This window comes from Cherax quadricarinatus, chromosome 89 (genome assembly GCF_038502225.1).
Source record: "Cherax quadricarinatus isolate ZL_2023a chromosome 89, ASM3850222v1, whole genome shotgun sequence".
Taxonomy (NCBI): Eukaryota; Metazoa; Arthropoda; class Malacostraca; order Decapoda; family Parastacidae; genus Cherax; species Cherax quadricarinatus.
In genome coordinates, this window is record NC_091380.1 from 8,567,535 (window position 1) to 8,591,782 (window position 24,248).

General features: G+C 41.3%; 1 protein-coding gene across 4 annotated transcripts in view; it reads right to left on the reverse strand.

Annotated features, from left to right (window-relative positions):
• Positions 1-10,687, reverse strand: part of LOC128697208 (uncharacterized) — a 26,473-nt gene extending 15,786 nt beyond the window's left edge. For 3 of the 4 annotated variants that reach the window (XM_070104151.1, XM_070104149.1, XM_070104152.1), the window contains exons 1-2: positions 10,612-10,687; positions 2,750-3,789 (exon numbers count right to left, since the gene is read on the reverse strand). In XM_070104151.1, the coding sequence (XP_069960252.1) occupies positions 2,750-3,789; positions 10,612-10,666 (1,095 nt within the window). In that variant the 5' untranslated portion in view covers positions 10,667-10,687. The remainder of the gene's footprint in view (positions 1-2,749; positions 3,790-10,611) is intronic. The other variant, XM_070104150.1, reaches the window with a different exon arrangement.
• Between the last annotated feature and the right edge of the window lie 13,561 nt (positions 10,688-24,248).

Below are 24,248 nucleotides of genomic sequence, written 5' to 3' on the forward strand. Positions count from 1 at the left end.
AGAAGCACTTCCCATGGGGAAGTGGAACAGAATTCTTCCTCCGTAAGCCATGCGTGTCATAAGAGGTGACTAAAATGCCAGGAGCAAGGTGCTAGTAAGCCTTTCTCCTGTATACATTACTGAAGTTAAAAAGAGAAACTTTTGTTTTTCTTTCTGCCTCGTTGGGATACGGCAGGTTTGTTGAAAGAAGAAGAAATGTATACTGAATGTAAATAGAAGCTTGTGTGATAAATGGAAAATTATTAATAATAATAATTATAATAATATTTATTGCTACAAGTCCATGTTACAACTTGTACAGACCAGAGCCAACATCAGTGACATACTCTATAGAAAGCCTCTGGTTATGCACAGCATTTTGGGCAATTTAGGTTAATTTTGTACCCAGGGGTTGCATCCTGGGTACAAAATTAACCTAAATTACAAATTTAACAATAGGTAAACAAACTATACCATGGGCGGCAATAGAATCCCCTTTGAGGGGACTTGAGCTAGAGTTCGTCATGGCCACGCTAGCTGAAGATTCGTCTGTAAAAACTTGCATTTGTGGTCACAGTGGTGCCTATGCTAACCTTCCTATGGTGTAGAAATATACCTAGTTGGACGAATCTTATTGTGGCTAGCTGGTCCAGTGGCTAATGCGACGGTCTGGAGTTTTGAGACTCTGATCGCGGATTCTATCCCCACCTGTGGTATGGTTTGTTTGCAATCTTGTCATTACGATTTCTTGAGTCAAGTTACAATAGGTACCAGGGTGTTACCCAGTTGGGTAACACTCAGGTACGTATTGTCTGCTAAGTGAACAGTGCCAGCAGGTGTATCGAGGAAACACCCCAATGTTCTCACTCGTACCGGGGATCAAACCACGGACCTCGGTGTGTGAGCCGAGTGTGCTACCAACCCAGCTTGCACAGCTATGGGCTTTAACTTTTCAAAATATAACATCTACCATTTTTACTACTGAACCACTATACATTACACTTTAGTTATGGTGATACCATTCCCAAAATAAACCTCCTCTCTAGCCTCTACAATAAACAACCTCAGCGGAAATAAGTTATTTTAACTTTTTTGGGGTTATCCTAGGTAATTTACACACATGTAACTTCTCTCAACGAACTGGCCATATCCCACCAAGACAGGGTGCCCCAAAAAGAAAAAGAAAAGTTTCTCGTTTTAAATTTAGTAACATATACAGGAGAAGGGGTTACTAGCTTCTTGCTCCTGGCATTTTAGTCACTTCTTATGACACCTATGGCTTATGGAGGAAGAATTCTGTTCCACTTCCTCATTGAAATAAGAGGAAATTAACAAGAACGAAAACTAGTGAGAAAATAGAAGAAAACCCAGAGGGGTATGTACATGCATGTGTAGTGTGACCTTGGTATAAATAGAAGCAGCAAGACATCATACCTGAATCCTTGCATGTTTATGAGACAAAAAAATGACACCAGCAATCCTACCATCATGTAAAACAAGTACAGGTTTCCATTTCACACTCTACTGGTAGGACAGAAGTACCTCCCTGGGTGGCTACTGTTTACCAACCTACTTCCTAGGACATATGTAACTATGTATGATAATTGTCTTTATGTGTACCTGTACCTACATAAACTTACACCACACAGACACATTAGCATTCAGCTATGATGCCAGATCATCGTGTAAACACTACAATGACATCGGTGCACTGCTACAGTCATTATACATTAACTTCACGTTCATTATTTATTCACAAACATTGATATGATACAAGAGATTCTAGAAAAATAGCCAAATTGACACTAAACCCTCCATTTAATGGCCTTCAGAAATACTGAATAAAATCCGCTGGGTCACTAGACCTGGAAACAGAGGACAGAGTCTGTTGGTCGCAGAATTGCTCATTATTATTACGATCATGACAAAACAATCTTGTCTCTTTCCACCACAATTACCATTACTGGTCACCTGCTTCCATCAGTCCATTATTTGGAGGATTTGCTGTACAGCAAGATGGTAATTGCAGAGGAGTTTTTATTGGTACGTTTCAACACAAATCAGATTTATCTGTATGTGATAAAGCCAATTTGTGGCAAAGCATTGTACCAATAAAGATTAAGCTGCAATTAATGACTTATTCATCATAATATACATGATTATTATTGAGCATTGACAAATGTTCTTTAGATTTTATTTAGTTATTCATAATACAACAGATGTATACAACTTGGGTGTTCCGTGGCCTGGTAGTCAATGCTTTTGCCTCACCCACTGAGTGTCCATGGTTCAATCCCTGGCTAGGTGGAAACACTGGGTGTGCTTCCCTACACCTGTTGTCCCTGTTCACCTAGCAATTAGGTATCTGGGTGTTAGTTTACTGGTGTGGGCCACATCCTGGGGGGACAAGACTGAGGACCCCAATGGAAATAAGACAGACAGTCCTTGATGACACACTGACTTCCTTGGGTTATCCTGGGGTTACTAACCCTCCTGGGTTAAAAATCCCAAGAAAATCTTAGCTTACCCGCATCCACAGCAATTAATAACTTCAGACCGGAGGGACTTGTGCCCCTTCCTTTCGCTGCCAAGATTTGGCCAATATTTCCTCTTCAGACACCTGGTAACAGAGCTCAATACATCAGCCATCAGTGGCCCTTCAAGCTCAACAAGAAGCCATGGGCCTCTCGACCCGACATAAGGATACCACATGAATACCTCAACTGTCTCAAACTAGAAAAAAAATTAATAGCAGATCTATGGTACTTACATCAGCATTAGTTATCTGGATTCCTAAGAAAAAGTTCGGTCTGAGGGTCTTGTTAGCATCACCATCTGCATTCTCTACAGCTTTCTTCTGTTTCTTCTTTTTCTTTTTCTCATCTTTGGACTGTTTATTTTTGCTTTTTTTACAAGGGGGCACAGATTCTTCAATTTTATCTAGGACTTTTCCAGAATCAATAGGAGTTGCACTTTCTTCAAATTTCTCAAGATCATCATCAGGAAATACCTGACTGCTACTTAGTGACTCGCACTCAGTTTCAAAGATGCCCGATGAAAAATTTCCACTCTCTGCTAAGGAAACATCCTGGTCTAAACTTTCCGTCAAAGACACATCTTGGTCAAGACTATCTAGTGACAAACTCTTGTTTAGTGACAAATTTGATCCCTGCATTCCAAAAGCACCCTTATTAAAATATTTACGCACACTGGCAGGGGAACAAGAATCTAATGTGCTTTTATTTGTCAATTCCTGTTTAGATATATTTTTATTAGATATATGTTCGTTATCTTCTAACACTGTATGGCCAAGTTCTGAAGGCTCAAGCTCCTTGTGTTGTGAGCGACCCATCGTACCCAGGTCATTATCACCATTGGCACTTCCGCCTATTCTATCTTCTTGGACGTGTTTTGCGTTTAATGACACTGATGGAGATGCCATTTCTTCTTCAGGCTGCTGGCAAACATTACTGCTCTCTTGTAGAGACTTCTTGGGTGGGGGAGTCATACCGGTGTCACTTGCTGAGTCAGTCTCTCTCTCTCTTTTCTGCTTCCTAGCCAAAATATTTTCATTCTCTTCACTGACATTTTCTCTTTCTGAATCAAAATTATTTTCCATTGTTCTTGCAAATTTGGGGAGAACTGAGAACTGTGTTTTCCAAGATGCAGAAAACTCACAGATAATTAGAGACTGGTGTTTAGGGTGTGGAACAATCTTGGTGTTGAATGAAACTGACGAATTTCTTCTTAGTGGATAACTGTGTCGATCAAGATGTCCTCCAGTCCAGCAATACACTGGCAACTGTGCAACTGAAAATGGTAAATATGATTTAAAATTTAAGAAAAACAATGAAGTCTTCATTCACATTTCCCAATTCTGTGACTGTCATATTTAGGCAAAAGAGGTAAAAGAAAAAATATTAAAAATGAAAAGCTTAATGGAACAGAGTTATGGAAAAATAAATAAAGGGTTTGGAACCAATATAAGATGGTCAGCGCAGCTTCGATAAAAATAAATAAAAATTTTGAGAATTTAATAAATATTTTTTAAAATTCTTGAAACACTAAAAAACTAGTGCCAGCCAGCAGGGCAGCCGGGATTTCATTCTGAGAGGCGGCTAAAGGGGCTTAAAAATGATGAGATTTTTTAAAAGTTTAAATAATTTTTAAAAAGATCATTTTTAGAATGAAGAGTAGAATCCTCCAATTCATGGATTTAGTTTCCAGTTTCGGTTATCCATGGTTTACCGTGGCCTGAAACAAACCTTAAATTTTGCTTAATAAGGATACCAAAGCACAAAAGTAGTGATGGAAGTTCTTCAAAGCCTAAGAGAAGCTGTGAAGCACTTCTCATCAGTGAAAAAGTGATAATTCTCTAATAATTGTTTGTAATTTATCAAACTTTAAATGAATAACGACTTGCATACAGGGTTCGCTATTATCCACAGTTTCAGGTAGCCATAGTAGGTCTTGGAACGTATCCCTCCCACAGGTACGAGGGAGCTACTATGTGTGAAAATTCTTTAACTATAGTTCCTTTGTGGCTATAATACATTTTGAAAAAAAAAAAAATGAAAATTACCATGGGAGTGTTTATGCCCCTTAGCCTCCCCGTGTGGCTGTACTACTAGTTCCAGCAATTATATTTCAGCCAATCTTGTGGTAGGTTCTAGAGACGAGTTTTAAGCTCTGAACTCACACAGCAGTACACACTGCTAATGTTGAAGGATTCACAGTCTTGTGTCACTGGCAAACCTATAATGCTTGGAAACCAATAAAAACTAGTTGAAACTACAGGGTATTTCTTTGTGATGTCACTATGTTTACAGTATATTAGTCTTATCAAATGACATTTCGTAGTCTGTGACATGATGATGGTCATACCTCTGACGAGTTTCGAGAGTCTACTCCTGGAGCCTGGCCATGGTATTGCGACTTTTTATTCTATCATATTTCTTAGCTTAGGGGTTTGGTTAAGCTATTTGTGGTATCTTGCCTGATATTTTGGAGTTTGTTGGGGTATTTTGTGTAAATAATGTGAACTGTCAGTGTAATCACGTTTCATTAAGTGGCTTAAATAGTAGTGTGTCTGGATCACAGCATTACAGTACAGCCTCTCCTTACTTTTAATGATGGGGTTCCATTGGTCATTAAGTCAGAAGCATACTATACTGGTAGTGGATTTGTGTCAACCATCTTTAGATATTTTTTTAATATCATCTTTGCACCATTTATAACATTTCTGGAATATTTTAAATGTTTATACAGTAATGTACTATACAGTGGACCCCCGGTTAACGATACTTTTTCACTCCATAAGTATGTTCAGGTGCCAGTACTGACCGAATTTATTCCCATAAGGAATATTGTGAAGTAGATTAGTCCATTTCAGACCCCCAAACATACACGTACAAACGCACTTACATAAATACAGTTACATAATTGGTCGCATTCGGAGGTAATCGTTATGCGGGGGTCCATTGTATACTGTAATAAACAGAATAGTGGAATTCAGCTCTAATATACATTATTTAGGTTTGCATACTGGATGGAGAGCTGGTCGTAAGTCTGAGCGGTAGGTAAATGAGCGTGTCGCTAAGCGAGGAGAGGCTGTAGTTTCGATTAAAAGTGTGATAATTTATGTGTTTTAGCTAAAAAATATGCACAAATATAATGTTTTCACATTCAGGATGAGTAGAAACACTGGCAACCATACGCCTGCTGTCCCTGTTCAACTGGGTGAGTGCTGGTCAACTGTTGTGGGTGGCATCCTGGGGAAGAGACTCGTAAGATCTCGGTACAAATAAGCCATGTTGCTTGGGTTTTTCTGAATTATCTTGGGCTATTCTGAATTATTAAACCTCAGGTAAATAGCCCATATTGAATAGTTATATTTATTTTAGGTAAGCCATATACATAAGCTTAATGCCAAAATTAGTTACACGTGTCCCTAATACAGTCAGTAATTCTGCCAGTATTATTATCCTAAATAATTTACACATGTTACTATTTAAGATAATTATAATTATCCCCCCAAAAAATAGCCTCTTCGAGAATTCAAGTTCTTGAATTGAATGTCATCTAATGTAAAAATCTTTACCTATAAGCTTATTAAACTTTAACCCAAATAATTTTTCCTCATAATCATGTCAAATATATTTAATTTATTTATATATTCATTATATACGCTAATTTAATTTTATTTGTACAGGCCAAATATATTACAGCTGATTTCCTTTATTTTGTACAGTATACAGTATACTACTGTATAAATACAGTGGACCCTCGAATTTAGTCCTGCCTTTTCTGTATGCAAAACTATTTTTATCTATAAAATGTATTTTTTGTTAATATTTTTGGGTGTCTGGAATGGTTTAATTGGATTTACATTATTTCCTATGGGAAATATTAACAAAAAATACATTTCAAAGATAATAAAAATAGTTTTGCATACAGAAAAGGCACGACTAAATTCGAGGGTCCACTGTATTTAAAAATATATTAAAAATGTTATAAATGGTGCAAATGTGACATTAAAACAGTAACTAAAGATGGTCGACACACACCCACGGTAGAGTACGCTCCTTGCTTACCGACCAATTCGCTTAACCCTTTCAGGGTCCAAGGCCCAAATCTGGAGTCACGCACCAGTGTCCAAGAATTTAAAAAAAAAAAATTTGTTATTTTTTCTTATGAAATCGTAGAGAATCTTTTTCTGAAGGTAATAAAACAAAAAGTACGAAATTTGGTGGAAAATTGACGAAATTATGCTCTCGCGAATTTTGATGTGTCAGCGATATTTACGAATCGACGATTTTGCCGACTTTGACTCCCATTTTAGGCCAATTACATTATTCCAATCAACCAAATTCTTAGCTATTTCACTAGTATTACTTCCATTCTATCGATTGAGCACAAGAAATCGCCAAGTCAACTGTTTCAACTACAAAATAAAGTGATCGGAAATTGTTAATTTGGCCAATTTAACACAAAGTTCAAAATATTCCAATTTCAAAATAGGGTTCAGAATGAACAATGTAGGCATTCCTGGCACTAAACTAACATTTCCTCTGTTCATTAGTTATGTTTTGAGGCTTTACAAATAAATTCCATTTTGATTTTTTATTCACATAATGAATTTTTATTCACACCAAAAAATAGAAGACTTACTGTTATGCAATACTGTAATAATTGTATAAATATCATCACCATATTTGTGAATATATATTAGACCCACCAGCTGACGTGTATTAGACGTGTGAGGTCGTTTGTTTACTCTTGAATATCGGCAAAAATTTAACATTTCTGCTACTTTGAGCTCAGTTTCAAGCCATTTCCTGTGCTAAAACCAATCAAAATCATCTCTATTTCTGTAATATGTCTTCCATTCTATCAAATGAGACCAAGAAATCGCAAATACAACTATAAAAAACATACGAAAAAACACTGCAAAGTTGCTGTTTTAATCGAAAAATCATGATTTCATTTTTTTTACTCTCATTATACACAGTGTGCTGCAGGATGTGTTTTATGTGGTGCACACATACCACATAGATGTATTCTCTCATATCTAGGCCCAAATGTACCACTCACAGTTTATCAGAGTGAGCTGAGCTCATGGCGTAGATCTACGGTTTGGACCCTGAACGTAAAGCCGTAGATCTACGGGACGGACCCTGAAAGGGTTAACGATCTAGTCGTATTATTATTTTAATAAAAAAGAAGTGCTAACCCTATAAGGGTCATACAATGACCTAGTAGGTTGTAGGAACGGAACTCGGTCGTTAAGTGAGGAGTGCCCGTATACATTTAATGTCTGAAAAAACATACAGTGGACCCCCGCCTAACGATCAGCTCCCAACTCGACCAATTATGTAAGTGTATTTTTGTAGGTGTATTTTTGGGGGTCTGAAGTGGACTACGTAATCTAATTCACAATATTTCTTATGGGAACAAATTCGGTCTATTCCGGCACCCAAACAGACTTCTGGATTGAAATAATATTGTTAGACGGGGGTCCACTGTTTATGTTATGTTTATTGTCCTTGTAGTCTTAAGTTAGGCTTAAGCCTAACCATGAGCTTTTTACATTTATTCAACTGTCACCCGTTCCTGTATAAACAATGTAGGTATTGTCAAAATAAACTTTTAATAATAAATAAATTTATTTTCAGACCTCGCCTGCTGTAAGTCAGTAAGTTTAGGTACAGGAACAATACCTGCACTCTGAAGGAAGGGTAGAGATATGTTGCAGTGTTTGAACTCTAGTATTGGATGGAGAGTAATGATGAAAGTGTTCTTTCTTTCTCCAGTCGCCCTGCCTCGGTGTGAAACGACCGACGTGTTAATAAAAAAAAAATAGGCACATACCTGGAGCATACCTGGAGAGGGTTTCAGGGGGTCAACGCCCCCACGGCTTGGTCTGAGACCGGGCCTCGTGGTGGATCAGGGTCTGATCAACCAGGCTGTTACTGCTGGGCATAAGTACAATTATCATACACAGTGTAAATTCCTGACCAGGATAACCCAAAAACCGTAAAAGTGACTCATTTCCATCGGGGTCCTCGGCTGTACCAGCTAGAACAGCAAAAATCAATCCTTTCCTGGTATGCTCACACAAGCGGTAAACCTGTAAGGTCCATACAGCATATACAGAATGAGAGGCAGTCAGGTTTGATCCGAGGAAGAGGGGGGTAGCTCCAATTCCTCGGCTTAAGAGACCTTCACCAGCATCATAGCACCCACTAAGTTTTATTTAGGCATTAGGAACATAACACACAATATTTTGTACGATGGACTTTAAGGCGGCAATTACTAAGGCTTCATACTGTGTGCAGTATGGAGATTTAACGTTAGATAACCCGAGATAACCTAGGATAACCCAAGGTCCACAATGGAATTAAGTCACATTGACTTTAAGGTTATCCTGCTGGGTAATTTACACACGTTAAACTATGTATGATAACTGTATTCGTGTGTACATGTACCTCAATAAACTTACTGATAACCTACTTACTCACCTAGGATAACCCAGGATAACCAGACAACCCATGATAATCCAAGATAACTGAACCCATGATAACCTAGGATAACCCAAGATAACCAGACAATCCACGATAACTTAGAATAACCCAAGATAACCAAACATAAACCAAGATAACTGGACAACCTACAATATAACTGGACAACCCAAGATAACCGGACAACCCATGATAACCAGACAACCCAAGATAACCGGACAACCCACGATAACCAGATAACCCAAGATAACCAGACAACCCACGATAACCAGACAACCCAAGATAACCGGACAACCCATGATAACTTAGGATAATTGGACAACTCATGATAACCAGACAACCCAAGATAACCAGACAACCCAAGATAACCAGACAACCCATGATAACCAGACAACCCAGGATAACCAGACAATCCATGATAACCTGACAACCCATGATAACTGGACAACCCACGATAACCGGACAACCCATGATAACCGGACAACCCATGATAACTGGACAACCCATGATAACCGGACAACCCATGATAACCAGACAACCCAGGATAACCAGACAACCCATGATAACCGGACAACCCATGATAACCAGACAACCCAGGATAACCTGACAACCCATGATAACCAGACAACCCATGATAACCAGACAACCCATGATAACCAGACAACCCAGGATAACCTGACAATCCATGATAACCAGACAACCCATGATAACCAGACAACCCAAGACAACCCATGATAACCTGACAACCCATGATAACCAGACAACCCAAGACAACCCAGGATAACCTGACAACCCATGATAACTGGACAACCCATGATAACCTGACAACCCATGATAACCAGACATCCCATGATAATCAGACATCCCATGATAACCTGACAACCCATGATAACCTGACAACCCATGATAACCAGACAACCCAGGATAACCAGACAACCCATGATAACCAGAAAACCCATGATAACCGGACAACCCATGATAAACAGACAACCCAGGATAACCAGACAACCCATGATAACTGGACAACCCATGATAACCAGACAACCCATGATAACCAGACAACCCAGGATAACCAGACAACCCAGGATAACCAGACAACCCAGGATAACCAGACAACCCAGGATAACCAGACAACCCATGATAACCAGACAACCCAGGATAACCAGACAACCCATGATAACCAGACAACCCAGGATAACCAGACAACCCATGATAACCAGACAACCCATGATAACCAGACAACCCAGGATAACCAGACAACCATGATAACCAGACAACCATGATAACCAGACAACCCATGATAACCAGACAACCCAACCGGACAACCCATGATAACCGGACAACCCAGGATAACCGGACAACCCATGATAACCAGACAACCCATGATAACCAGACAACCCATGATAACCAGACAACCCATGATAACCAGACAACCCATGATAACCAGACAACCCATGATAACCAGACAACCCAGGATAACCAGACAACCTACAATACCCTCTCACACTCTCATAATTACAAGCTACCAGCACTCGTCTCACTATAAAACAAACACTCATAACAACACTTACATCAACGTTCACTTGGTCTTCGTCTCTCACACAAAACTTACCTCGTAAAATAAGATTTATTTGTGGAAATTTACCATAATGGTGGCAGACGGCCATGACACCCGGTGTCCCATCCTCCGTGACCACGACTTCGGCTCGCACTTCAACCTTTAAATTTGCATTATTAGTATATTTGTCTATGATAATTAAATATAACTATTTAATAAATAAAAATAATGTATTATTGATATAATTAATATAACATATGATTATATATATTTAAAAAGAAATTTTTATTTTAAGGTAAGCCTTCGGACATATTGTTTACTATGAGATATTTAAAAATCTTAAGTTAATAATAGATGTAAACAATATTTATAATACAAACTAATATATAAATTATTACATTAGTAATATATAAACAAAATTATCAATATCAAACACTATTTTTAATTAAATAAAAAATATATACTCTATGTACATCTCATTATAATTCAAATTCAAAGTTTATTCTCTATAAGTATTACAATGTTGAGTTTACAGAATTTGGTTATTGTGTGGTTTACATGTAGTAAAATAATAATTACAGAGTGTACCACTAGAACACCTAGGACCCAATCTAACTTTATTATTTTTTAAATACACTACCTAACAGAATACTCCATACGACTGAATGTACAACAATGCAAGCAACCATATGACCTGTCTTTGTAATACTCACTTGTGCTTTATAGTAACCTGTTTACATTAATGTTTTATCACTGTTTTCATCATTGCTTAGTTAATTTTAAGCCAGCCCGAAATGCTATGCATAGTATAAGTGGCTTTGGCATGCTGCTCTTATCTGTATTTTTTTGTACCTCTGTATGCATGCTCAAATTGTTAATAAATAAATAAATAAATAAATAAATGGCTAGGCATTACAGAGTGTACCACTGGAACACCTAGCATGGCTAGGCATTTCGGGTAGACTTATATTAAATCTTAGGTTTATAATGTTACAGAATTATGAGATAAGTTGGTATTATGGCTAAGTGACTAAATACTAGTTGTGAGTTTAGCAATGTGAATGCTTTTGTTTTGGCACTATACATAGTTTCAGTACTGGAGTATCACAGGATTTATTATTTTAAGATTGAGATTAATATTTCTGTTTATGGTCAAATGAGTGAGTGTAAGTGTGAACCACCAGGTGGTATTCGTATTATTAGTTGACAGGGTGTATCAGGGAGACAAGATGTTTTCTGATGGTAGTTTTGAAGGTGATGAATGTGTCTGCAGTTCTAGAGTTCTCAGGTAGGGTGTTCCAGATTTTAGGGCCTTTGACATACATTGAATTTTTGTAAAGGTTTAGTCGGACACGGGGAATGTCATAGAGATGTTTGTGTCTGGTGTTGTGCCTGTGGGTTCTGTCACAACTATCAAGAAAGCGTTTTAGGTCAAGGTTAATATTGGAATTTAAGGTCCTGTAGATGTAGATTGCACAGTAGTAAGTGTGGATGTTCTGAACTGGGAGTAAGTTTAGATCTATGAAGAGTGGGGGGGGGGGTGTTGCCAGGGATGGGATTTAGTGATTATTCTTACTGCAGCTTTTTGTTGGGTTATTATTGGCTTTAGGTGTGTTGCTGCAGTTGAACCCCAAGCACAGATAGCATAGGTGAGGTATGGATATATAAGTGAATGGTATAGTGTGAGAAGGGCAGTTTGCGGTACGTAGTATCGTATCTTGGAGAGGATCCCAACCGTTTTGGATACTTTTTTGGTATGTGTTGGATATGGGTGCTGAAGTTCAGGTTGTTGTCGAGGTATAGGCCTAGGAATTTGCCCTCATTATGTCTGGTAATTAGAGTGTTGTCGATCTTAATGTTAATTTGCGCATCTCCTGCTCTGCTACCAAACATAATGTTGTAGGTTTTGTCAGTGTTAAGCGTAAGTTTATTGGCTGTCATCCAAGTCGATATTTTGATCAGCTCCTCATTAACAATGGTGTTGAGGGTTGCAAGATTAGGGTGAGAGATGACATAAGTCGTGTCGTCAGCAAAGAGAATGGGTTTCAGGTGTTGGGATACTAGCTCCCATCTTGTTCCTCATCCTCATATCCGACATAGACAAGGATGTCAGCCACAGCACCGTGTCTTCCTTTGCAGATGACACCCGAATCTGCATGACAGTGTCTTCCATTGCAGACACTGCAAGGCTCCAGGCGGACATCAACCAAATCTTTCAGTGGGCTGCAGAAAACAATATGAAGTTCAACGATGAGAAATTTCAATTACTCAGATACGGTAAACATGAGGAAATTAAATCTTCATCAGAGTACAAAACAAATTCTGGCCACAAAATAGAGCGAAACACCAACGTCAAAGACCTGGGAGTGATTATGTCGGAGGATCTCACCTTCAAGGACCATAACATTGTATCAATCGCATCTGCTAGAAAAATGACAGGATGGATAATGAGAACCTTCAAAACTAGGGAGGCCAAGCCCATGATGACACTCTTCAGGTCACTTGTTCTATCTAGGCTGGAATATTGCTGCACTCTAACAGCACCTTTCAAGGCAGGTGAAATTGCCGACCTAGAAAATGTACAGAGAACTTTCACGGCGCGCATAACGGAGATAAAACACCTCAATTACTGGGAGCGCTTGAGGTTTCTAAACCTGTATTCCCTGGAACGCAGGAGGGAGAGATACATGATTATATACACCTGGAAAATCCTAGAGGGACTAGTACCGAACTTGCACACGAAAATCACTCACTACGAAAGCAAAAGACTTGGCAGACGATGCACCATCCCCCCAATGAAAAGCAGGGGTGTCACTAGCACGTTAAGAGACCATACAATAAGTGTCAGGGGCCCGAGACTGTTCAACTGCCTCCCAGCACACATAAGGGGGATTACCAACAGACCCCTGGCAGTCTTCAAGCTGGCACTGGACAAGCACCTAAAGTCAGTTCCTGATCAGCCGGGCTGTGGCTCGTACGTTGGTTTGCGTGCAGCCAGCAGCAACAGCCTGGTTGATCAGGCGCTGATCCACCAGGAGGCCTGGTCACAGACCGGGCCGCGGGGGCGTTGACCCCCGAAACTCTCTCCAGGTAAACTCCAGGTAATACGTTTGGAAGATCATTGATGTATATGAGGAAGAGCAGGGGTATATGTACACTAACATGTACATCTCTCAGTATATGTACACTGACATGTACATCTCTCAGTATATGTACACTGACATGTACATCTCTCAGTATATGTACACTGACATGTACATCTATCAGTATATGTACACTGACATGTACGTCTCTCAACATATGTATACTGACATGTATATCACTCAGTGTATGTGCACTGACTTGTACATCTCAGTATATGTACACTGACATGTACATCTCAGTACATGTACACTGACATGCACATCTCTCAGTATACATACACTGACATGTACATCTATCAGTATATTTACACTGATACCTTGCACATCTCTCAGTATATGTACATTGAAGTGTACATCACTCAATATATGTACAGTGACATGTACATCTCTCAGTATATGTATGCTGATATCATGTACATCTCAGTATTGACGACTGGACAGACATTTTTCTTAACAAACTACTTAGACTATACAACAAACATTGTCCTATAAAAACGAAACAGATCACAAACAAACGGCTTGGTTGCCCATGGCTAACCAGTACCATTCTGAAATCCATTGATAAGAAACACCAATATGAAAAGCAATATTGACAGGGCTTAATACACAAAGATATTCTTAAACATTATTCATCAGTTCTCACCAAAGTAATAAAGAGAGCCAAACAACTATACTACTCCAGTAGATTCACTGACACAAGAGGAGATATAAAAAAGACCTGGAAAACACTCTCTCAGATTCTAGGGACCCACAAACTGAAAAAAAAAACAAGAATATTGTCCTAACTAAACCTAATGAAACACCACTGCAACCCACCGACACAGCTAACAAGATAAACGACTTCTTCTCAACCATAGGTTCTAATCTCGCCAATAAAATCCCACGTACCAATGCCCATGCCGGGGACTACCTAGATGGGAATTTCCCAAATTCCTTCTATCTTGCTCCAACTGAGCCCACGGAAGTCACCGAGATTATAAAGTCACTTAAAAATAACTCAGGGAATCTGTCTCATGTCCCACCATTATTGTACAAGAGAGTGGCCCATGTCCTCTCGCATACTATCTCATTGCTTTTTAACAAGTCACTAGAAGCTAGCACCTTCCCAAAACTACTCAAGACGGCAAGGGTTACACCAATACATAAAGGTGGTGACCCTACAGATTTAAACAACTATAGGCCAATATCAAACTTACCATTGCTATCCAAAATCTTTGAGAAATTCGTGCACAGGAGACTATATTCATTTATAACGTCACAAAACATACTCAACCCCTGCCAATTTGGATTCAGGAAAAATAAAAGCACTAACGATGCAATTATAAAAATGCTAGATCTGCTTTACACAGCATTGGAAAATAAGGAATATCCACTAGGAATTTTTATTGACCTAAGAAAAGCTTTTGACACAGTAGACCACGGCATCCTACTCCACAAACTTGACCATTATGGTATAAGAGGCCATGCGCTTGCATATTTCAAATCTTACCTTACTAATAGGCATCAGTATGTCACCATTAAAGACACAGCATCAACAACACAGCCACTTGATACTGGAGTTCCGCAGGGAAGTGTCCTTGGTCCCCTGCTCTTCCTCATATACATCAATGATCTTCCAAACGTATCCCAACACCTGAACCCCATTCTCTTTGCTGACGACACGACTTATGTCATCTCTCACCCTAATCTTGCAACCCTCAACACCATTGTTAATGAGGAGTTGATCAAAATATCGACTTGGATGACAGCCAATAAACTTACGCTTAACACTGACAAAACCTACAACATTATGTTTGGTAGCAGAGCAGGAGATGCGCAAATTAACATTAAGATCGACAACACTCTAATTACCAGGCATAATGAGGGCAAATTCCTAGGCTTATACCTCGACAACAACCTGAACTTCAGCACCCATATCCAACACATAACCAAAAAAGTATCCAAAACGGTTGGGATCCTCTCCAAGATACGATACTACGTACCGCAAACTGCCCTTCTCACACTATACCATTCACTTATATATCCATACATCACCTATGCTATCTGTGCTTGGGGATCAACTGCAGCAACACACCTAAAGCCAATAATAACCCAACAAAAAGCCGCAGTAAGAATAATCACTAAATCCCATCCCTGGCAACACACCCCCCTACTCTTCATATATCTAAACTTACTCCCTGTTCAGTACATCCACACTTACTACTGTGCAATCTACATCTACAGGACCTTAAATTCCAATATTAACCTTGACCTAAAACATTCTTGATAGTTGTGACAGAACCCACAGGCATAACACCAGACACAAACATCTCTACGACATTCCCCGTGTCCGACTAAACCTTTACAAAAATTCAATGTATGTCAAAGGCCCTAAAATCTGAAACACCCTCCCTGAAAACTCTAGAACTGCAGACACATTCATCACCTTTAAAACTACCATCAGAAAACATCTTATCTCCCTGATACACCCTGTCAACTAATTATACGAATACCACCTGGTGGTTCACACTTACACTCACTCATTTGACCATAAACAGAAATATTAATCTCAATCTTAAAATAATAAATCCTGTGATACTCCAGTACTGAAACTATGTACTGTGCCAAAACAAAAGCATTCACATTGCTAAACTCACAACTAGTATTTAGTCACTTAGCCATAATACCAACTTATCTCATAATTCTGTGACATTTTAAACCTAAGATTTAATATAAGTCTGCCCGAAATGCCTAGCCATGCTAGGTGTTCCAGTGGTACACTCTGTAATGCCTAGCCATGCTAGGCGTTCTAGTGGTACACTCTGTAATTATTATTTTACTACATGTAAACCACACAACAACCAAATTCTGTAAACTCAGCATTGTAATACTTATAGAGAATAAAGTTTGAATTTGAATTTGAAAAGTCGGACCGAAACGTCGTCGTAAGCTTCTCTCTTTTATGTGCGGGTTATTTGTGTATTGTTCCATTGGGGTATATGTACACTATTTACATCTCTCAATATATGTACACTGACATGTACATCTCTCAGTATATGTACACTGATATCATGTACATCACAGTATATGTACACTGATATCATGTACATCACAGTATATGTACACTGATATCATGTACCTCTCAGTATATGTACACTGATATCATGTACCTCTCAGTATATGTACACTGATATCATGTACCTCTCAGTATATGTACACTGATATCATGTACCTCTCAGTATATGTACACTGATATCATGTACATCTCTCAATATATGTTTACCTGGAAAGAGTTCCGGGGGCCAACGCCCCCGCAGCCCGGTCTGTGGCCAGGCTTCATGGTGGATCAGAGCCTGATCAACCAGGCTGTTACTGCTGGCTGCACGCAATCCAACGTACGAGCCACAGCCAGGTTGGTCAGGTACCGACTTTAGGTGCCTGTCCAGTGCCTGCTTGATGTCATGTACATCTCTCAATATATGTACACTGATATCATGTACATCTGTCAGTATATGCACACAGATCTCAGCTTGTACACAGGAATCCTTAACCTAACCTTGTAAAACACTGTGTAGAGAGAGAGAGAGAGAGAGAGAGAGAGAGAGAGAGAGAGAGAGAGAGAGAGAGAGAGAGAGAGAGAGAGAGAGAGAGAGAGAGAGAGAGAGAGAGAGAGAGAGAGAGAGATAGCTCTTAGCTTGTCAATAAAGTTAGGAATCCTTAACCTAATCTTGTAAAACACTGTAAAAAAAAGAAACAAAGAGTTAGAAAAGAGAAAAATGGAAGAGGAAAATGAAAAGAAATGAAGTGAGAAAAAAAGAAAACAGGAGAAAGATAAAGAAAGACGAGAAAAGATGTAAAAAAAAAAAAAAACAGGAGAAATAAAAAAAAAAATAAAAAATGAGAAACAAGAAAAAGAAGTGGAAGATACTGAAGCTTATTATTATAACTGTTGCGAAATTGAAGCCCTAAACCCATAAGGGTCATACACTACCCTAGGGAGGGGAAAATTACCTTGAATCGAGAACCCTTCACTGGCGTCAAGGTGTAATTACCTTGAAGAGAAGCTGTAGTGTGTGATGTGGCTTTGAAACTGTCATACAATGTATGGTGTGGCTTTGAAACTGTCATACAATGTATGGTGTGGCTTTGAAACTGTCATACAATGTATGGTGTGGCTTTGAAACTGTCATACAATGTATGGTGTGGCTCTGAAACTGTCATACAATGTATGGTGTGGCTTTGAAACTGTCATACAATGTATGGTGTGGCTCTGAAACTGTCATACAATGTATGGTGTGGCTCTGAAACTGTCACACAATGTATGGTGTGGCTCTGAAACTGTCATACAATGTATGGTGTGGCTCTGAAACTGTCACACAATGTATGGTGTGGCTCTGAAACTGTCACACAATGTATGGTGTGGCTCTGAAACTGTCATACAATGTATGGTGTGGCTCTGAAACTGTCATACAATGTATGGTGGCTCTGAAACTGTCACACAATGTATGGTGTGACTCTGAAACTGTCACACAATGTATGGTGTGGCTCTGAAACTGTCATACAATGTATGGTGGCTCTGAAACTGTCATACAATGTATGGTGTGGCTCTGAAACTCACCCAATGTATGGTGTGGCTCTGAAAGTCAATGTATGGTGTGGCTCTGAAACTGTCATACAATGTATGGTGTGGCTCTGAAAGTCATACAATGTATGGTGTGGCTCTGAAAGTCAATGTATGGTGTGGCTCTCCTCTTCAAGGGGGGCTCCTTGGCGTGGTGAAGAGGCTCTTGGTCTGAGGAATTAGCCCTGTCGGTCTTCTTCCTCAGACCGAACCTAATTACCCCCCATTCTCCCCTCCCCTTTTTCCATTCCTCCTCCTCCTCCTCACCCCTCCCTTTTGCCCTTCCTCTTTTTGGCCTTTGGGATTTCTCCCACAGGCGCACTAGTTCCTAGGTAGGGGAAAGGACACTGGGGTCCATCCCATTCCGTTGAGGTTCTTGGCGGTGGCGTAGTTTGCCGTGGAATCTGGATTGCCTGGGGATGTCCCGATCCCTCTCCGGTATCCCGGAGTAGCTTTGGGTGTCTTTCGGGCGACTGGTGTATCTCTGGAAGCCACCTTTCAGATTCTGGGGGTGGTGGCCGAAGGAGGTATGCTTTGTGGCGGATATCCGGCCGCCCTCTCTTTTGTCCACCGAGGTAGCTCGGCAGATGTGAGGTTGCTATCCCGGATTGCTGGTTTACTGGCATGAAGGGTAGGGTATGGCACGGGTTCCATGCTGCATCTGCGCTACTAGCGGTGTTGAGGTCCTCTTGGGCGCGGAGGGAGATTTCCGGCCCTTTCATTCCTCCTGGGAACTATTCCTCCCCGCTCCCCCCTTTTTTTATTCTTTTTTTTTATTTTTATTTTCTTTTCTTCTTTCTTTTTTTTTCTTAAAAACAAAAAGCAAAGGAGTAACCTAACCATGGCAGCCCTAGTCCATGAACCCACTACCCCCGGGCCCCTTCTTGATACCGCACCCCATTCTGACCCTGCCTTGTGTTTAGACCACTCTTCAGACACTCCTGATGCCCCTGTACCTCTTGCTGGTGCTGTTTCCTCACCCGCTTCAGGTACCGGGGCTTCGACTGACTCCTTCGATTTGTCTGAACTCCGCTCTCCTTTGACTGCTTCCGGCTTCTCCCTCTACGGTACGGCAATTTTCGAATCGCCCGCCCATTTCACGCCGGACCAACTCCGGTCCTACTCCTAAACGCCAACGTCAATCTCCTGATGATGCTCCTTCGTTACCTTCCCATTCTACTCGGAAAAGACCGACACGTCAAGCACTCCCTCTCCACGCTCAGTTTCGGACCACACAATGGACTAAATTCTTTACTTTAAGACCGACTTCTTCTTCTGCCTACCTTTCTGACCATAGTATTGGCAAAGCGCTCCTGCATCATGTTGGTAGAGATATTTCATTTCATGCTCTCAAGAGCGGTATGCGCATCGTCACTGTCCAGAATGCTACCCAAGCTCATGATCTTTCTCTCCTTTCGAATATCGATACTACTCCTATCACTATTGAGAAACATCTTTCTCTCAATTCTTGTAGTGGTACTGTCATTCTGCCCCATACCATAGTCCAACAGAATTTCCAGTCATGTGGCAATGACATTTTTGAACAGCTGGAACTCCAGGATCTCCCAATCCTCAAAGTAGACACTTATGTCCTTCCTGCCCGGGGGCGGAGACGTTACCCTTGCAATGTGGCTCGTTTAACTTTTGACAGCCGAGAACTCCCGTCCTCTGTATATGTCGCAGGACATTGGTTACAAGTTCGAAAGGTGATACCTACACCGCAACAATGTAGAAATTGTTGGCGTTTTGGTCACCCAGCGAAATATTGCAGATCTATGGCCGAATGCCCAGTCTGTGGTGCCGACGACCATTCTAATACATCTTGCAGTCAACCTCCATCTTGCCTTAATTGTAATGAAGCTCACCCTTCGTACTCCCGCCGTTGCCAGGTCTACTTAAATGAACGTGAAATCCGTTGCCTCAAAGAGGCAGAAGGTCTCCCTTATGCTATGGCAGTTACTCATCTCCGCCTCCAAGGGAGACTACCCCGTGTTTCTTATTCTCGTGTTTCCAAACATCCCCCCACTTGTGGGGTACCATCTTCTGCAGCCTCCTCTGTTGTTACCCCTCCCATAGCCACTACGGCATCTAATCCTTTTGCTGTCCTTGGCTCTGACATGCCGACTACAACTCAGTCTGTTCTCACATCTTCGCGTCCTTCCTCACAAGCCCCAGTATCGACAAGACCTCGTACGACACCTAATACCAATCGCCCCTCTACTCCTAAGTCCAAAAAATCCACATTGCTCAAATCTTCTTTGCCCCTTCCTTCCCTTCTTCCACCTCCACACTTTACCTTTCCAGTCTCTGTACCTAGTTCTTCCCCTCTCTCTGGCTCTATTACAAGTGTGGAGATTCACCCTCCTCCTCGTACTATGCCTTCCACCCCTGTCCCCTCCCAAGTTTCTCCCTCTTCTGCCACCTCCCAGGTTTCTGCCTCTTCTGTCCCCCCCACACTTCATCTCCAGTCCCTTACACTCTTCCCTCCCCCTCTACTTTGGTACAGTCCATTACTGTCCCAATCTTTACTCACCCTCCTCCTTCTATCTCCAATATGGTCTCCCATACATCTTTGAATTCAGAAACACTTGAAGCCATTTCAGAATATATTGCAGAGACTAAACCTTCAATGGACACCGATTCACTTCCTGTTCCTTCTCTTCCCTCTCCTCCATCTTCACAACCCCATTCTTCGCAACGCTCCGTTCCTTCGCTACTTGAACGTCTTCCAATGCCACCACACGTTGACTTTTCTAACCCCTCTAGTCCGTAGGTGCCTTTACCTACAGATTCCTGATATTTTCTTCATCGCCAATCATGGCCTATTTACAGTGGAATATCCGCGGCCTCAGGGGTAATCAGGGTGAGCTTCAGATGTTGCTTTCCAGGTTTTCCCCTGTTGGTGCCTGGTGCCTTGGTGGCCTGGTGGCTAACACTCTCGCTTCACACGGCGAGGGCCTGGGTTCGATTCCCAGCCAGAGTAGAAACATTGGGCGTGTTTCTTTCCACCTGTTGTCTATGTTCCCCATCAGTAAAATGGGTACCTAGGTGTTAGTCGACTGGTGTGGGTCGCATCCTGGGACACTGACCTAATTTGCCCGAAATGCTGAGCATAACAAGGGGATTTCTATGCAGTAGTATGTCATTGTTGTCAGCTAGGCCTGTATACCATGTACATGTACTTGTAGTAAATAAAGATATTATTATTATTATTACAAGAACCAAAATTACACTCGGCTGTTTTCCAACCTATCTCAGGCTATAATTTATTGTATTCTTCGGATCCTTTCTCAGATGGGACCTTTAATGAAAGTGCCCTTCTTCTACGCAATGATATTCCGTACTGTCAACTATTTGTCCATACCTCGCTGCATTACACTGCAGCCCGTATCCACTTGAATAAGTGGTTTACAATATGTTCTTTATATCTCTCTCCTTCTCGAGCATTTTCTATCCCAGACTTTGCCTTTCTTGTTTCATCCTTACCACCACCACTTCTGTTACTTGGTGATTTTAATGCCCACCATTTCCTCTGGGGGGGGTCTCATTGTGACTCACGTGGCATTTAGTTGGAGGCTTTTCTCGCCTCTCACCCCCTCCATGTTTTAAATACGGGTACTCCCACCCATTTTGATCCTCGTACTCATACTCTCTCTTGCATCGATCTATCAGTCTGCTCTTCCTCCACTGCACTAGACTTCACCTGGTCTGTTCTACCAGACTTACATGACAGCGATCATTTTCCGATCATTCTTACTTCTCCTTCCTATTCACCACCTTTCCGTAGCCCTCGCTGGCAATTTGATCGGGCAAATTGGGATCTTTACTCACACCTCACTGCTTTTAGTGAGGTTCCTTCTTCATCCTCCATCGATGAGCTCCTACACATCTTCTCGACGTCAGTTTATACCGCAGCTTCTCATTCTATACCCCAAACCTCAGGCAGGCATTCTCAGAAGTGCGTGCCTTGGTGGTCTCCTGCTTGTGCTCGTGCAGTACGTTTGAAACGTGTTGCATGGGGCAGGTACCGGTACAATAGAACCGCTGAGAGACTTCTTGATTTTAAGCAGAAGCGTGCGATCGCTCGCCGTGTCATCCATGAAGCTAAACGCACTTGTTGGCAAGACTATGTTTCCACCATCACCTCTGCTTCTTCTGAGTGCAGTCTGGAAAAAAGTGAGGAAATTGAGTGGTAAATACTCTCCTGACCCAGCTCCTGTTCTACGGGTCGCTGGTGTTGATGTAGCAAACCCTCTCGACGTTGCCATTGAACTTGGCACACATCTGGTCCGTATTTCCCGAGGGCTCCATCTATGCCCCTCGTTTCTTTCCTCAAAGTCTGCCAGAGAGTTAGTACCCTTGGACTTTTCTTCTCTCAGAGAAGAACAGTATAATGTGCCTTTTACACTTCAAGAACTGGAGGCAACACTCTCAGCTTGCCGATCATCGGCAGCTGGGCCTGACGACATTCATATTCGTATGTTACAACATTTACATCGGTCAGCCCTTGTAGTCCTCTTACACCTCTTCAATCTTATTTGGGCACAAGGAGTTCTTCCCCAGCTGTGGAAATCTGCCATTGTTCTCCCTTTCCGCAAACCGGGTACTACAGGACATGATGCCTCCCACTATCGCCCCATCGCTCTTACTAGTGCAGTTTGCAAAGTGATGGAACGTCTCGTAAATCGACGTTTAATGTGGTATTTAGAGACACACAACAGTCTCTCCGCTAGTCAATATGGCTTTCGTATGGGTCGTTCTACCATAGACCCCTTACTACGCTTGGATACGTATGTTCGTAATGCCTTCGCGAATAATCACTCAGTTATTGCCATATTTTTTGACCTTGAGAAGGCATATGACACAACTTGGAGGTATAATATTTTGGCCCAGGCCCATTCCTTAGGCCTCCGAGGCAATCTACCATCCTTCCTTAAGAACTTTTTAACTGACAGACATTTCCGTGTTCGAGTCAATAATGTTCTTTCCCCGGACTTCGTCCAAGCTGAAGGTGTCCCTCAGGGATGTGTTCTAAGCACAACACTTTTTCTCCTTGCTATAAATGATTTGGCCTCTGTTCTTCCACCCAATATTTGGTCATCACTCTATGTTGATGACTTCGCTATTGCTTGTGCAGGCGCTGACTGTCATCTTATTGCAGTTTCTCTCCAGCATGCGGTCGACCGTGTTTCCACTTGGGCCACCACGCATGGGTTTAAATTTTCCAGTACCAAAACTCACCAAATTACTTTCACTAGACGCTCTGTTATCTCCGATCATCCTTTGTATCTCTATGGCTCCCGTATCCCCGAACGTGATACAGTCAGGTTTCTAGGCCTTGTCTTTGACCGTCGGTTATCCTGGAAACCTCACATAACCTCTCTGAAGGCAACTTGTCACAGCCGGCTAAACCTTCTTAAAACCCTTGCTCATCTTTCCTGGGGAGCTGATTGTCGAACTCTGCTTCGCCTACATTCAGCCCTCGTTTTATCGAAACTCGATTATGGTGACCAGATTTATTCCGCGGCCTCTCCTGCTACTCTCTCTAGCCTTAACTCTATCCATCACCAAGGATTACGTTTGTGCCTTGGTGCTTTTCGCTCTTCCCCTGTTGAGAGCCTCTATACAGAAGCGAATGTTCCATCCTTGTCTGATCGCCGTGATGCCCATTGCCTTCGCTACTATGTACGCTCTCACGATCTACACAATCCTTCCATTTATAGAATGGTTACCGATATTAGTAGACATTCTTTATTCGTTCGCCGCCCCTGTTTGCTCCGTCCCTTTTCTCTTCGCCTACATTCACTCTTGTCTTCCCTTCAGTTACCACCTTTATATGTTCATGTAGCATCTCACTTTTCCCTACCCCCCTGGGAAGTTCCAGCTGTTCGGGTCTGTTCTTTCTCACTCCCTTGCTCGAAAGCTCAACTGCCTACGGTGGCTTCCCG